The 16,590-nt window shown below is 49.8% G+C and overlaps 1 protein-coding gene across 3 annotated transcripts in view; it reads left to right on the top strand.

The window, feature by feature from the left end:
- Window positions 1-16,590, top strand: part of Cacna1b (calcium voltage-gated channel subunit alpha1 B) — a 157,522-nt gene that overhangs the window by 43,957 nt on the left and 96,975 nt on the right. For all 3 annotated transcript variants that reach the window (XM_038335865.1, XM_038335864.1, XM_038335863.1), the window contains exons 7-11: window positions 1,442-1,545; window positions 2,769-2,884; window positions 3,634-3,690; window positions 4,431-4,520; window positions 13,309-13,518. In XM_038335865.1, the coding sequence (XP_038191793.1) occupies window positions 1,442-1,545; window positions 2,769-2,884; window positions 3,634-3,690; window positions 4,431-4,520; window positions 13,309-13,518 (577 nt within the window). The remainder of the gene's footprint in view (window positions 1-1,441; window positions 1,546-2,768; window positions 2,885-3,633; window positions 3,691-4,430; window positions 4,521-13,308; window positions 13,519-16,590) is intronic.

The raw sequence follows: 16,590 nt of genomic DNA, 5'->3' as shown, positions 1-16,590 counted from the left end.
TGTGTGCTTTGGAGGTCTCTTAGCTCTGGCCAACAATTCATAAAAGGAATGGAGGTGCAGACTTCTTTGGCTTGAAGTTTGGGGTATATGAGGTAAAAATAAAACCCAGGGAGCTCCCTTAGGTCGTGAGGTCAGAGCTGGTCTACCTTTTCTAGGGACTTTCCTGTGCTTCTCTCTAAATGATGTTCAAAAGAATCGATCATGTTTAGTAGAAACAAGGAGGAGAATGTGACTACTTAGCTTCCCAAGTGGAAGTCCTGGTGCTTTGCTTTGAAGAAGGGAGAAAGTGCAGTGACTTGGCTCGTGGAGAGGACAATCTACGAGGAGAAATATGGGTGCTCTGTGGGGGAGGGGCAGGTAGGGTTGCAGCAGTGCTGTCTCCTCTTTGAAGGAGGATTGTTTTGAGGGCGAACTTGCAGGGAGGTTGCTGCTCTCCGTGGCTGTTTTGCCCATGGGTCAGAGGCACCGTGTGTTTGTGCAGAGGTGTGGGATATGGGAATATGAATTACAGTTGAGAACTGGGATTCTGAGTGTCAGTTCTGAGTTGGAGACAGGTATTTTGGTGACAGCCTGCAGTCATTGTTCAGGGCTCAGAAGTTTTAAGCTGCTAGGTGTCTAGGGCTATTTAAGAACAGAGCCTGCAAATCTGCCAGGCTGGAGGGCAGAGATCCTGACAAGTGCCTTGGTGCCTAGCTTTGGAGCAGGGCTCAGGTGTCCTGCTGTCTAGAGGGAGGTGCCAGTCCTCAGCATCCACCCCACTCGTGATTTGCTTCTAGCCGTAGATGCACATGGAGAAAGAGATTCACTGCTCCCTTCAGCCAGGTCCTCTGGAGTCCATACAGTAAGACAGCTGTGGAGTTTAAGCTGGGTTCAGGGGCGCTTTCTCTTCAGGGGACTTGGTTATAATAAGCAAAGGGGATGGCCTTTACATTTTCAGCTGTTCAGATCAAGCCTGGGTGTGGAGCCATCGTGAGCAGGCATGGGATAAGATATATATTCTATGGGCTAGTGGAGAATGCAGTGTGGAGGCCTGAATTGGGGACTTACTGAAGATATGCTCAGATGGGACTAACCCTAACCATGGAGCTTATGGGGCTCCATTTATGAGGAAGTATCTTGGGAGCTGCTCAGGGAGGCCATGAGTATCCAATCCTATCAAAGAACTGTCCTACCAGACAGAGGCCAGACAAGTAGTCCTCCGTGTATCCTGGGCAGCCTCTGGCTCTCTGGACTTGCTCCTGTCTTTTTAGTATCCCTGGGCAGTGGCTGGAGACATGCGGGTTTCCTGGTCCTCTGGAAGCCTCCTCCCAGGGAAGGCATTGGGGGGCAGGAAGAGGTCTGACCAAGCCCAGACTCCTTGCCTGGACCTTCCTGAGGAGGCCTGGAGGCCAAACATCCGGATGTGGTTTGTCTACTTGTCTTATCTCCACCTCTTTTCCAGACAAATGACGCAGCTGGCAACACCTGGAACTGGTTGTACTTCATCCCTCTCATCATCATTGGCTCCTTCTTTATGCTCAACCTAGTGCTGGGTGTGCTCTCAGGGTAAGAGCCATGGGCTGTGAAGCGGGCCCGTGGGCACATAGCACCCTTCTGTCTGCACCTGGGCTCCTACCCTTATATTGGCCAAGGAAGTTATGTCACAAAGATGGTAAGGGGGTCAGGCCTGACCTGACTCTGCTCCTACCTGAGCAGCAGATTCCCTGGATGGCTCCATTTGTCTCGCCCTGAAGACTGATGACTGGGCCTTTGGCTTCCAGGGTGGATGGACATAGAGCCTGATGGCCCCTAAGCAGCTGCCAGGATAAAGAGTAGGAGTAGAGGGCAGCACGCTCCAGCGCTAGCGTGGTTCTGGTCTCTGTACGCGTCCTACGATGGCTACAGCCATCACTAGCATAACTTTTCAGGCACCTTTGCAGGGGCTGCCTGGACCTCCAGTGTAGGTGACTGTCTTAGCCACTGTTCTGCTGGCATGAAGGAGCTCCATGACCTAGATTGTTAGAGGAGAAGGCATTCAATTAGGGCTGACTTACAGTTTCAGGGGCTTAGTCCATTATCATCATGGTGGGGAAGCATGACGAGATGCAGGCAGGAGCTGAGAGTTCTATATCCTGAAAGAGAGAGATATAGAGATAGTTAGATAGTTAGATAGATAGATAGATAGATAGATAGATAGATGATAGATAGATAGATAGATAGATAGATAGGTAGATAGATAGCGAGGGGGAGGGAGGGAGAGAGGGAGAGAGAGATAGACTCGTTAACTTTGGGTATGACAGGGGCTTTTGAAACCTCAAAGCTCACCCACTGACACACTTCCTCTAACAAAACCACACCTCCTAAACTCTCTCATAGTGCCACTCCCTAATGACTGAGCATTCATATATATGAGCCTATGGGGGCCATTCTTACTCATACTACACAGTGACAGAGTAGAATTAGTCTGATGAGATTTGAGGCTGAGAAGGCACCTGAGGATGGGGCATCTCAACCGAGATACAAAGAGACGGTTAGGAATGAGCCAGGTAGAGGATGGATGGGAGCCGGCTCAGCAGAGCACAGGAGGCTGGCGGCGCAGCAGTAGGGAGGAGTATGGCACAGGACTAGGGATTCCCGGAATTGGAGCCAGAGCATGTGGTGGGTGAGGTGAGGTGAGGACGTGGGCGCTGGCAGGAGCCTGCCTCCAGTCATGAAGCTTCCAGAAGCAACACTGTCCTGCACACCTGTGCTCACTGGAGCTGCTTGCTCTTCTCTCCTACGTGGTGTAGAGAGTTCGCCAAGGAGCGGGAGCGAGTAGAGAACCGTCGTGCCTTCCTGAAGCTCCGTAGGCAGCAGCAGATTGAGCGAGAACTGAACGGGTACTTGGAGTGGATCTTCAAGGCGGGTGAGTCTGTGTGGGCAGCGGGACTTCTGTTCTGTGCACTGTCCACCTTGCTGCCATCAAGGAATCCTGGGCTCTGGGTTGGCGCTTGGGGGAAAAGACTGTGATAGTCAGAAACCCTCTGAATGGAGGATCAGTTCACGCTGGTTCTGAGTACCCTGCTATTGCCCTGCATTTTTCTATCACCCTTGCTCTGGGCACTGTAAACCTAAATTCTAACCTACTTCCTCCATCCCCAATAAAGTAGCTCCCCTGTGTGTGGCTGCTCCCTCCACTTGGGAAATTCCCTTCATAGGGCTATCTCTATCCCTGTTGACTGCCCCTCTCCATGTGGGCAGTTTCTCCTCTTCGCGTGGGCTGTTCTCTCCATGAGGTCTACTCCCCTCTGTGTGAACTGCTACCTCTGTGGGCTACTCTCTTCCTTGTGGGCTGGTCTATCTGTGCTGGTAGCTCTCTTCCATGTGGGCTGCCCTCCTGCCTGAGACTTAGAAATGCTTCCTGAGTGGTAACTCCCAGTTCCAGCTGCTGCCCAGGACAATCTGTAGGTTGGACATGGGATGGTAGGGTCGCTGGGCCTCTGCTTGGGGCATGGTTTGGATATCGGTAAAAGGCACGCAGTCACAGCCTGCTGGAGTGGGTGTGTCCAGAGGAGCAGGCGGGTGCTTCCAGATTACTTTCCCAGGTTTCCCTGGGATGAACCTCTTTTTTGGGGATGCGTAGAAAGGCCCTGACCTGAGCTTTGCCCCTCGCAGAGGAAGTCATGTTGGCAGAGGAAGACAAGAATGCAGAAGAGAAGTCGCCTTTGGATGGTAAGTGATCTCAGTAACACTGCCCACATAGCAGGTGCTCAGAGACCTGTTTCTCCAGGATACTGTGCCATGTTAGGTCCCTTCCATCTGTCATAGTGACACAGGAGCCGTAGAATCTGAGCAGCCTGGGCTTATGACCCATGTGTACATTATCTTTGTTGGAAGCTAAACTGGACAACGTTGCTTCTAGAAGTTTCATACCTGCAGGGTTTAAGATTAGCTGTCTGCCTCTGGAGTTATGGTTATCCCCAAGGCCACAGAAGACTTTGGACACCATCCAGGGCCCTTAGTAGAGTTGGGGGCCTCCACTGCTGTGGGCACCTGCTGTTGCCTGCATAGTTCTAGCCACAGGCAGGCTTAGGTTGGGACCAGACAGCGTGGTATGCTGTCATCTCTGCAGGTCACCCACTATGAGCAGATCTATACCTACACCTTTGCATCCCTGGCCTGGCTCCAGAGGGATGTGTCTATGTCTTCTTGGTCGACAGGCCTTTCTAGTGTCCTTGCTTCAGATGAAAGAGAAAGAAGGGTGACCCTCAAAATTCCATGTCCTTTCTGTGTGAGGAGTAAGAAGGGCCCAAGGGTCAGGCAGGGAATTGCTTTGCCTCAGTGTCAGTGCAGGAACTGAGATAAAGGGGCCATTCTCAGGCACGAGAGTGCCACACAGCTGAAAGACGCCCTGAGGTGGGCTATCTGATGCACAACTCACGCTGGTCTCCACTACCCATTGTTTAAAGCAGTGTTGAAGAGAGCTGCCACCAAGAAGAGCCGAAATGATCTGATCCATGCAGAGGAGGGGGAGGACCGGTTTGTAGACCTCTGTGCTGTTGGTGAGTCTCTGGAGCGCCTCCTGAGGCGGTACAGGCCCTGACTGGATGCATATGTAGCGCAGATATGGGCTCCTTCTGTCATACTGCTGGGCCTTCCCTTTCCGCTGCCTGATCACTCCCTGCCGTACCCTTCTCTGGGTGCTGCTACTTTTGTGGTCAGAAAACCCAGGTTGAAAGGGACAGAAGGTTCTGCTTGTCTTCCGTTGATCTTCCCATTTCTTGGCTTGGCCTGTAACACCCTGGTTCTAGGCCATCCTTCTTAGGTAGGGAAGCAAGCCTGGTTGATTTTTCCTTCAGAGCAGGAACTTTAGGTCCCTTAGTGCCACAAACACCTGGCATGTCCCTTCTAAAGGCGTTGGTATGCTTCATTCTGCCAGGACGATGCAGCTCTGGGTCTCCTGCACAGATCCCAGCCATGCCAATGCCAAACAGCAACCACACCTGGCCTGCCTAGTCCTTCCGAGTGTCCCAGAGTACCGTTACAGTTGGAGTCTGGTCCCTGCTCGTCACTGTGTGTGCCCCTCTCCCGCTTCTGGCTGTCCCCTCGGACATGCCATTTACTTTTTCTATTTTTTTCTCATAATGAGAATTGTCGCCCTAAATTACTGTAAGCGTTTGTGTTTTCTTACCAGTGCCTTTGTCTCCACAGATAGACTTCTCAGGGTAGGCTCCCCAGGGTTTCTACCCTCGGTGTCTGCACTTTTGAGAATTCCAGCGTTAGTATCTTTCATTAGTAGTTCAAAAAGATGGTTGCCCTTTACCTTGGTGCCTGATCCTTGAAAAACTTTTTTCAGGTTTTTTTGTTTGTTTTGTTTGAGATGGGGTCTCTCTATGTAACCCAGGCTGGCCTTGAACTTATAAAGATTCACTTGCCTCTGCCTGTCAAGTGCTGGGATTAAGGGCTTGCGCCGTTGTGCACCGCTATCCTCTTTCCGACCCCCTAGTTGGAGGTGTCTGTTGAACACAAAGCAGTCTTTGATTGGGACTGTAGTTGTTTTATTGCCTGCTGATTGTTCCGACCCTCTTGTTACCTGGAGTGAGTAGCCACTCGTTTTTCTGTTGAATTGTTTGTGTTCATTCTACAGTAATGACAGGCCAATGGGTATTACAGATCTAAATTTAATTTCAAAAATTATTGTTATATTTAGATAACTTTCTTTGATCATTCTGATTTTGTAAAATAAATTAAAAATTTTGAACCCCCTTTTTTTCTTTTCTTTTCTTTCTTTCTTTTTTCCTTTTAACTGTGGTATAACATGCTTTTAAAGACTTAGAATTGTATGGCTCCCGGTTGGCTGGTTGACCACACTCTCCTGGATGGCTCCAAACCCTGCATATACAGGCAGTACAAAGTGAACTTGGTGGATTATTTTTTAAAAAGTAAAGAAGGACATGGAGTTTGGAGGAGGTGGGGAGTGGGGGTGGGTCTGGGAGGAGCTGGGGGAGGAGCAGGAGGAGACTGTGATCAAGGTACATTGTAAGGATTCCTCAAAGGAATTCTTAAAAATGTTATACTAAAGAGAAAACTGTAGTCGTTTATAGGTGAGTTTCAACTGACGGCCTGTGTGGTCCCAGAAAAACGGGGGTGGCATGGACTTGGGCCAGTTTTGTAGTTTGTACTTCATTAAGAAATCTATGGGGGTTTTTCCTATAGAGTTGCATGTAGCAGTCTCTTAATTAATTTAATCCCTCTTGTGTTTAGCCATCTGTGTATTTATTCCCTCAGTCAATATTCAGTAAACACCCAGGAGTAGTTTGAGGCATTTGAGCTGTTGTGTTTAGCAGATGACCACGGCCCTTTGTCCTGGGGTGGCTATAGCAGCGAAGCGTTAGATGGGACGGATGGTGTCAGATGTGCAGCGCACCAGATGGGGCTGTGACGGAGAAGGAGAGGTGCGGGAAGGGTAGTGTCACAGTTCATGGCCTCAGGACAAAAGCATACCCTTGAGTACGGAGCTGAGAAAGAATGGAGAGAACCTTCTAGAAACAGGTATCCATACCCTGAGGCAGGAATGGAGCTAGCATTCATGAAAAATGTCAAAGGCTTACAGGTAGGCTAGGTCTGGGCAAGGATTCCAGGTGCCTGTCTTTGGTCTAAAGGTCTGTTGTCTGGCTTTTATGGAAACAGCTGTGTCTCCTTGGGATGCTGAAGGTAAAGTGATCCGGGGAAAGACCCAAGCAGGGAAGCCAGTGTCCAAATCAAAGAGGAGGACAGGTCCTGTGCCTGGCTTTGGAGGTAGTAGAGGAGGAGATGAATGTGCTCGGGCGTGTTTGAAGACGTCCAGTCAGGTGTGTCTGAGAGGAGGAGCGCCATCAAGGAAGCTCTGGGTTTTGCCTGAGAAACAGCAGGGCCAGAGGAGCTCCAGTTAGGAGAGGGGCTGTGGGCTGGGTTGGGGCATGGAGGTCTTGGTTTGCTGAGAGCACAGGTATCGTAGATGTCTGTTTGAGGCCAGGCTCACACAGGTGTGTGTATGTGTGTCGTGTGTGCAAACTGTTCGCGGCTCTGTGGCTGACACAGACCCTGTCAGCATGGCTCTGCTGCTTTTGGCTGAGTATCCTCAGGGTTCTCTTTTTTTTCTCCTTAGGATCACTCAGAATGACATATGGTCATCGTCATTATATCACATATTAGCATGTATATACTGATGAATGGTAGACAACCTGCTCTTTAGACTTCTTTGATCATATTTTTAATTTTATTGTTTTCCTCATTTGTAATTTATTGTTTTGTCATTATTAAATCTTATATTGTTTTGGTCTATTACTTTCTAATTTATTTAAAAATGCTTACTTTTTGTTTATGTGTGAGTTAACCTACGCCACATGGGTGCAGGAACGGAGGCCAGAGGGCATGGGATCTCCAGGAACTAGAGTCACGTCACAAGTGGCAGTGAGCTGTCCGATGTGGGTGCTGGGAACTGAACCCGATACCTCTGCAAGAACTCCGAGAACTCTCAACCCCTGAGCTTTCTCTCCAGGTCTATTTTTTAAATTTCTTTTTCTTTAAAAAAAAAAAGTACTTATTTTATGTGCACGAATGTTTGGCCTGCATAGTGTGTGCCTACAGGTAATTGTGAGTCACCGCGTGGGTGCTGGGAGGCAGCCCTGGGTCCTCTGCAGGAGCAGCAAATGATCTTAAGTGCTGAGCCACCTCTCCAGCCCCTTTCTAATTTCTTAAACACAGGTCATTTGTTTCATTTCTTTTTCTTCGTAAATAGTGAAGGCATTTGGGCTGTGTGCCTTCCTCTCCCACGAGAGCTCCTTTTTCGTTGGCCTCCACATCATATTCTTTGCTTGCCCCTTTGAGCTAGAGGTTATCTAGGAGTTTGCTTCCTAGCTGACAAGGAGGTACAATATTTGGATGCTCTTTAGTTTGATAAAATTATATTAGATAATGGTTGGGAATGTGGCCTATAAATCTCCTGAATTTTATAAATTTTCAAATTAAGGTTTATAACGAATCTTAATGTTTCATTAGCAGAAACAGAAAGTATATGTCCTGTAGCTGAGAGTTATCAGGCTTGCTAAATGAAGTTCTTTGGTTTCTGCTTTGCAGAACTGTCACTTCAGAGAGGTGCTGTTGGGGTTCCTGCTGCATGCTTTTGAAATGGCATTGTCTTATATTCTAGCCTTGTTTGTGAGGCTGCAATCACCATGCCTCCCTTGGTTCTTTCTGTGTCACCACACAGGGTCTCTTCTTACGCCACCGGACACTTATTATTATTATTATTATTATTATTATTATTATTATTATTATTATTGTCAAGGTCTCACTCCATAGCTCATGCTGGCCTGGAACCACTATGTAACCAAGTACCTACCAAGTGCTGGGATTATAGGCACCATGCCCGGCCTCCATCTTGTCAGACGTTATGCCGTTGTTCTGTTCTTTTGTTGTTGCTATCAGTGTTTTTGGATGGTATTTACATGGCAATTTTCTCTTTTTTATTCCTCTTAGAATAATGTCTTAGATAGAGTTCCTATGCTGCAGTGAAGCATGATGACCAGCAGCAAGTTGGGGAGAAAAGGGTTTATTTAACTTACACGTCCACATTGCTGTTCATCACTGAAGGAAGTGGGACAGGAGCTCAAACAGGGCCGGAATCGGGGGCAGGAGCTGATGCAGAGGCCATGGAGGGTGCTGCTTACTGGTTGCTTGCTCGGTCTTCTTTCTTTTCTTTTCTTTTTTTTTTTTTTTTTGGTTTTTCGAGACAGGGTTTCTCTGCAGCTTTTTTTTTGAGCCTGTCCTGGAGCTAGCTCTTGTAGACCAGGCTGGCCTCAAACTCACAGAGATCCGCCTGCCTCTGCCTCCCGAGTGCTGGGATTAAAGGTGTGCACCACCACCGCCCGGCTCGGCCTTCTTTCAAATAGAACCCAAGACCACCAACCCAGGAATGGCACCACCCACGATGGGCTGGGCCCTTTCCCATCAATTACTATTTGAGAAAATGCCCTATAGCCAGATCTTATGGAGGCGTCTTCTCAGCTGAGGCTCCCTCCTCGGGTAACTCTAGCTGTGTGAACTTGACATGAGGCCAGCCAGCACATACATGACGTTCCTTTATAAAATGTATTTAACTGGCTTTCGCTTTTCCCTCAAGCTCTAGTCGTGGGTCTAATGTGACTTCTTACCTGGTTGCTCCGTCTTTATTCTCTGTGTTATTATTTCTGTGCCGTCTGGTCCTCACCTCAATTTTGCTGTCTGGATGGAATGGCGCTTGTCATGTTCCCATGCCTGGTTTTCAGCTCCATCCCACAGACGACCTTTCCCTTACCTGCTCTCATAACTACAAAGTATATTCTCCTGGATTTATTTCCTTCTGTACCTCAGTCACTGAATTGTTGTCTCCATTTATTCTGTCCCACCCCTCACCTAGGGGGCGTGGCCTTTGCAGAGTTTCTGCATGCCATTGGTTCCTTGCTTGCTGTGGGCTTCCTGTGCTGAGCGTCTCTCCCACTTGGTCTCTTCTGTTCATCCTCTCCAGATAGTTTCCTGTTTTCCCACTGTGCCGCTGATCTGTTTGTGCCCCTCAGCAGGGTGTTAGGGTGCAGACTCTGTGTTCCATGGTTCTTGGGCCTTCCCTTGATCACCACCGGGTGGTACCTGGACTGCTGTGGACAGCTCCTCCTCGGTTCTGGGCTGTGGCTTCATCATAGTGGTTGGTTACTGTTGACTTCTCTGCCTCAGTGTCAGGGTCAGGCTTGCCGTCATGGGACTGTTTGTCCACCTGGTTGTTTAATCTCTTTTCACTGACTGAATGGCTTAGAAATGAATTTTTTTTTTCTCTAAAAAGCCTCTCTTAGTTAACTATTATGTTTTTGTGAAGGGACACTATGATCAAGGCAACTTTAAGAGAAATCCTTTAATGTGGTGGCATTTCATTTGTATTTTAATAAATAAAGCTCACCTGAAGATCAGAGAGTAAAACAGCCCCCCTGGTCAGCCTTACAGACCAGGCAGTGGTAACACATACCTTTAATCTTATTAGCCACACTAGTTGCCATAGAAACCAGGCGGTGCGTGCCTTTAATCCCAGTGGTGCACGCCTTCAATCCCATCCCTAGAGAGGATTATAAAACGGGAGGAGACATCTTTCAGACACAGTCTCAAGCTGAGATTCCTGGAGGCAGGATTGCCATTTCGGACTGAGGTAGAGATAAGAGCAAGTGGCTGGCTATTTTGCTTTTCTGACGTTCAAGTTGAACCCCAAATTCTCTCTCTGAGTTTTTATTAATCATGCTTCAATTTCATTGGGGCCTAGCTCACCATTTAAGAGGGTTAGTCCATGACCATCATGGTTGGGAACATGGTGGCCGGCATGGTGCTGCAGCTGTAGCTGAGAGTTCACATCTGATCCACAAGATGGAGGCGGAGTGAGATGAGACTGGGCCTGGCACCACAAAGCCCACCCCCAGTGACCATACCTCTAACTTCCCAAACATTTCACCCACCAGGAGCCAAGCATTCAAACAGTTGAGCCTATGGGGGCCATTCTTACTCAGACAACACAGGTTCTTCTCTCTCCGAGATTCACTTTGTTTTGATTAACTTGGTCCTCTCCTTATAAATAGGGCTGTGAGATCACTTCTCTTCCCCACAGAACTCACGGGCGTTGGTGTGTGGCTTGGGCTATGTCGCTCTCAGTGCCACCCACTAAGAGAGGCCAGCTAGGCTGGAAGGGTGCTTGGAGCTTTCTTTCTTCCGGTGGTCTTAGGTAGTCAGTGGCGGTGTGGGTCTTGGTTATCCTTTGTCGTTGGTACCTTCCCTAGAGCCTGGCGGGGATGGCCCCTCCTGTATCAGTGTAAACATGGCTTTGAACTAGTGTGATGAGGGCCCGTGAGGACCTGAATTCACTGCTGCTCCTCATAGTTGATTGGGGGGACTCTGTGTGTAGCTGGCCGGGCCCTGCTGTCATTCATGGATTATTTGAATCTCTCCAATACTTGTAGCTTGAAGACAGGAGATGTTGTGTTTCTTTCTTTCATTATGCATGCTTCATTATAGCTGCTATGTGCTGACCTTAGCTACGCCTGGGAAGCACAGAGGAGTGAGGGAAGGTCCTCGTCGCTGCTTCCCTCGTAGCCTACACGGTGAATGGTGTGTCTACCAGGGACCTCGCCCGAGCTGCTGTCCACAGTGGACTTGAACACACATGGTCTGCCTGCTGGAAAATGCAGCCCAGAGACCCAGGTTCACAAGGTGCCCTAGAGGTTTATTGGCCTTGTTGCCTGTGCTTCCTGCCCAGGGGCGCCAGGCTTCTGTGTATCTGCAGCTGGAGCACCTATTTTTTTTGGTGCTAAGGAGCAGAAGTGGCTTCAGGTTGCACTCTGAGGGCCCTGCCATGCCTTGAGTGTGTATTTAGAGTGAGGAGCTGCGGGGGTGGGGGAGTGTTTCAAGGGCAGTGTAGGGAGAGGAGTGTGGTGTGTGGCTGATATCGTAAAAAGACACATTCCTGTGAGGCCTTCCTACAAGAGTTGCTGCCCGTTTCTTGGATGGTATGATGAGCTGGGTGTGGATGATCTTGTTGTCCCCACCCCCGCCCCCAAGACTTTGCTGAGTGACTCGCTCACAGTGGTTTGCACATGCTCTGTATTGTGAGTGGCCCTGTGTGTGTATGTATGTTCCTGCTGGGTGCTGTGGGGTGTGTGAGCATCTGGTTGGGTCTGCAGCCAGTGAGCCCGGCCAGGTGCTAGATGTGTTCTGAATGCACACGTATGACTCTGAGGTTTCTGTGTCACCATGTGAGGGTGTGGGTGTGCGGGGTCTGAGGCAGTGCCTTGCTCTACACATCTGCTATCCTGCCTGGTGCAGATCTTTGCTTATCTGTACAGGGGTGCCTTCCCCAGGCCCTGCGGGGAAGAACAGTGCCAAATTTACAGCCTTTCCCAGTGCTGGCCCAGAGGCTTCTTTGTATGATTCAGCCCTGATTTGCGGAATTAGCCACCTACTGGTGCCCATGTGAGCCTGAGGCTGACTTAGTGGCGAGTTGTGAAGGAGCACAGCCTTCTGTGGATATGTGTGTTGCTGTGGCATCCAGAACCAGGCATTGGCTGTTGAGGCCTTGGAGGTCATCGTGGGCTGATGGGCTTTTTCTGCACCTTCCTCTTGGTCCTGACCATCATGAAAGCTTTTGCCTATGGAAAAGTTCCTCCAGAGGCTCAGGGACTTGGCTCCATTTCCCCAGACTGATAATATTTTCAGTGTGCCCCTGAAAGCCTGGGTATGTAGACACTGTGTGTGGAAAAACATACACGTTCTACATCCATTCACACCCCGCCAGGCCCAGTTGTTCAGAGGTCCCTTAGCTGGGGTGCAGTGTGTGTTCCCAGAGGAGCACATAGAAACAGCTGCTCTCAAGGCCCTCTGTGCAGAAACCAGGGCAGTAGTACAGACTTGAAGAAAAATGCACTGGTATCTAGACACAGCTGTGCCCTTCACTGTACCCAGCCATCCAGAACTTCAGGTACCCAGAGACCAACCTTGCTTTTATGTCAGCATTTATTGAAACCATCTGTGTGAACAGGGCTCATTGGCAAGCACAGTGACTGTTGGGGATGAGGCTATTGTCCTTGTTGGGAGTGGATTGAGGACCATATTTTAGAAAAGGACGCTGTAGAGGTAACATTGAAGTCAAGACTCAAACTCAGGAGCCAGTGTGTAAAGGAACAAATGAAGGCCAAGGTGGAGCAGGAACAGTGAATGTTGGAGGTGGGAGGAGGTGGCCATCTTGTTGTATTTGGAGTCAGATTGCAGCAGGGTCAGCAAACTTTCTAGATCATGGGTATTTAGGGCTCTGGATAAGCTATTAGCTGCCGCTACGCATAAACACATTTAGCTGTGTCCCAGAGGAATTGCTTAGGAAACAGGTGAGCAGTGCTTGCGGATCCAGGTTTATAGGGAAAGGGGGAAGGCCAGAGACTACAGAGCTCCAAAGGGGGCATTCATGGTGGGGTATATATCTCTGGGGAAAATCTTGGAGTACCGCAGAGGATACCCGTGTCAGAGATATCCTTTTGGAAGTTGACCAGCGTCTTGGGGACCAGAGACAGTGATTGTTGACCATCTGGTCTGATACCCAGTAGTCCTGGACTCCCTAACCTGAGAAATGAGAAAGGGCTAGAATTCATTCAGGGGCATGGAGGTAAGCAGCTTAGTTGCCTTGGTCAGGAAGATGTCTTCCGAGTGCTCAGGAGTAGGCATATACCTGAGGGGGATGTGGGTAGGTGGGTGGTTGCTTGTCCTGGGTGCCCACTGTTCCCTGAGCCCTCATCAAGACTTGTCCTGCAGGGTCTCCCTTTGCTCGTGCCAGCCTCAAGAGTGGGAAGACGGAGAGCTCATCATACTTCCGGAGGAAGGAGAAGATGTTCCGGTTCTTCATCCGGCGTATGGTGAAAGCACAGAGCTTCTACTGGGTGGTCCTGTGTGTGGTGGCCCTGAACACACTGTGCGTGGCCATGGTGCACTATAATCAGCCTCAGCGGCTTACCACTGCCCTGTGTACGTACTCCAGTCCCTTCTCCGAGGCCCTTCCCAACTGCTCTGCTCTGTAGCCCGGAGACCCTGGTGCTGGCTGCTCTGGATGCCACCCCAGTCACGGGCCTGGCCTATATTCAGGGCCTGAAGATCCCCCATCCTTAATTGATCTGGCTAGATGCCCATCATGACTGTATTATGACATGCAATGAGGGATCCTTAAGGCATGACCGGGGCAAGCCAGACTAGTAGACCCAGTGATCAGTGACTAAGTTCCTTGCCTCTTTGCCCTAAGGCTACTACTGCCACCCCGGATGCCCAGGGAGGCAGAGTTGGGCTTCTGCATTCTCCCAGGGCTCTCCTGCTCTCTCTGTCTCTACCGTGGGCTGAACTAGGGAGTTTCCATTTTCCCACAGGGCCAACTTGCCTCATATCATGAGCCTCTTACTAGTCACTAGAATCTGAGTCATGTTCAGCTGGCTCCAGCCACACAGTTCAGAGAAGGCAGACGGGGGACCCTGGAGGGTTGAGACTTCTGTGCTTGTCTAACATCAGAGTGGATCCTCAGAGAACAACCCTCCAGCCTCCCTCAAGTGTCAAAGAATCTACCAGCGTTCTGCAGTCAGTGTGTTGTTCCCATTTCCTCAGGCCTCAGCTGCTCTTGCTCTTGTCCGCAGTGGGTGTGGAGGAATAGGACCAATTTACCTTCACTTTCTCCAGAGGGGCTCTATGTGCCAAAAGTTGCCAGAGTTCTCCTGGGGGAGCCCGATCTGACCTAGTGAGGCTCCATCCTGGCCTCTGCTGGCTGAGTGCTCATTCCTGATGGTGGCCTTTGGTTACCACACTCCTATCCTGAGGACCACTCAGCCTGCTCACCCCCTGAAGGTCTCCCGTCTAGTGTAGGCACTGGCAGCCCCGTAGTCAGTCACGCGCATGCCTGTGCATATTGTTTGGGAGGAGGATTCTGGCCTATGCTTCCTAAACTGTGTGTTGAGATGTATTATTGCCTCATAAGGTGAAGGCGTAGCGGCAGTAGAAGCTAAAGGGATAGAGGTGGCATCAGCTGTCAGCCTGACTTATGCTCCGAGGGTAGGGTGAAGATCAGGGTTAGTGTGTATTGTACAGCAGCAGGGCCTGGCCTCTAGCGCCTGTGTCCTAGGGCTGGTGGTTTGATATCCCAGGACTTTTCTTGAGGCTGAGTTCATTGTTTCTGTTGGTTCTCTAGGCTCACGTTTTCCCCACCGTTGGGGTTGGGTGGGAACCGAAGACTCTGATGCCTGCTTGCTCAGTTGTTCAGTCTTGTACACAGGGAAGCCTGTGGAATCCTGTCAGCCTTTCAGTTCTCCTGGGTGTTTGCTGTCTGAGCAGGTTGTCTATACATGCGGCGGAGCATTGTCTGCTTGTGTGTCTGATGTTTGGGAAGCACAAGGCTGGAATTGCCCCAGTTTTGGGTTAGGCCAGAGTAGGCCACCAGGCGATGTGCCCCTTGGTCCTTTGGTGCTTTCTTTTCTCAGTGGTTTCCTGTAATCCCTGACTCTCTTGGCCTCATGGAGGGAAAATTGTTAAAGGACGCTGGGCCTTACAGGATCAGAGTGTTTCTACCCTGTGTCTGAGGCGTTATTTGATAACTCAGCTGACAAGGTAAGGTAGGGGAGCCTTGCCTTGAACAGACCAGCGGGAGCGCTGCCACACTACTGATGGGCTCTGTCCGTCAGGGCACCCATGCCCCTAATGATCCCAGAGTACTACCAGGACCTTTGAAGCCAGAACTTGGATTATGAAGGGAGAAACTGTGGAGTCTTGTCATCCCGTGAGCCCTATGAAGTCTTACCCATCATTCCCCTCTGTTCCATGGCATAATGGCCTCTTACTAGAAAGAACAAGCAATACCCAAAACAAAACATTTTTTTTAAAAAACAAAACATCTTATTGTGCAGAGGTCAGAGGACAGTTTGTGGGGGTTAATTCACTCCTTTTACCGTGTGGATGCTGGGGAGTCAAACTCAGGCTGTCAGGTATGATGACAGGTGCCTTCCCCGCCGAGCCATCTCACTGACCTTAGAAAGGCACATTGAATTATCTCTCCCTGCTTCCCTTTAGCTTGCAAGCCCGACAGAATACTCTTGAGTATTGTCTCCCATGGCAGTGCCCAGCGGCTGTGGTGCCAACTGAATGAGTAATGCAGGAATGAATGAAGGAGCCCTTCATTGCTTCAGAGGGAGGCTGTGTCTAATGCTGTGGCCGCTGTGACAGGATATCAGGGCATTTTTTGACCTTTCTGTGAAACTTTTAACTCCTTGCAATTCTTGTTCAGACCCTCTTATTTTTCCAAAGAGCAAGCTCAGTGTGTGGACAGCCTCACCTCAGCACATAGGTGGAGGGGAGCTCGATGGCACAGTGTTGCTCGTTTTGCTATCAAGGTACTTTGAGCCTCAGATAGGAGGGTTGAGTCTCTCAGTTCTGCTGTGAGTCTCCTCTGTCTACCGAGCTGTTCCGGGCTGGTAGGTGTCGCTATAGCTTTCCCCTATATTTGACTACTTGCTGACTAGGACATTCAGGCTGAGTGTTGGTCACCTGGGCAGTGTCAAGCCTGACTGGGAGGGCCCTGTCTCTGGTAGGCTCCTTCTACTTATTAGTATCCCATGTTAGAAATGGGTACCTGAGTATTTCCCAGTGGCTCCGAGGGTGAGCTTGCTGGGTTGAGTTGCTCTTGGGGTATGAAATGGATGCGTCCCCTCTCCATGTGACGCTGTGGCTAGCATTGTAGCTGCTGCAAACTCGTCCTCATGAAGCATTTGGATGGGCACAGGATGACCTTTGGAGAGTGGTGGGTGCAGGCACATCTCAGGGTACACTGGCATGGAGAACAAGTATCATCTGCCTTATCAGGAGCTGTGTCTCCGTACGGTCCCACGTCCTTGACAGAGGCCCCTGGGATGGTTAGGTTGATGGCTTTCTGGTGACAGGACTCTTGGAAGCTCGTCTTTGGTTCTTTGTTATGATTGTGTGCTCTGTGCGGCTCTGCTCTGGGTTCTGAGCAACTGCCCTGGTCAGAGGTCGCAAACTCTGGTGCTATCTTTGGAAGTCCATACTAGA

The sequence above is a fragment of the Arvicola amphibius genome, chromosome 7, assembly GCF_903992535.2.
Source record: "Arvicola amphibius chromosome 7, mArvAmp1.2, whole genome shotgun sequence".
Taxonomy (NCBI): domain Eukaryota; kingdom Metazoa; phylum Chordata; class Mammalia; order Rodentia; family Cricetidae; genus Arvicola; species Arvicola amphibius.
Note: the sequence above shows the minus strand (reverse complement) of the source record. Positions and strands in the feature narration are given on the sequence as shown.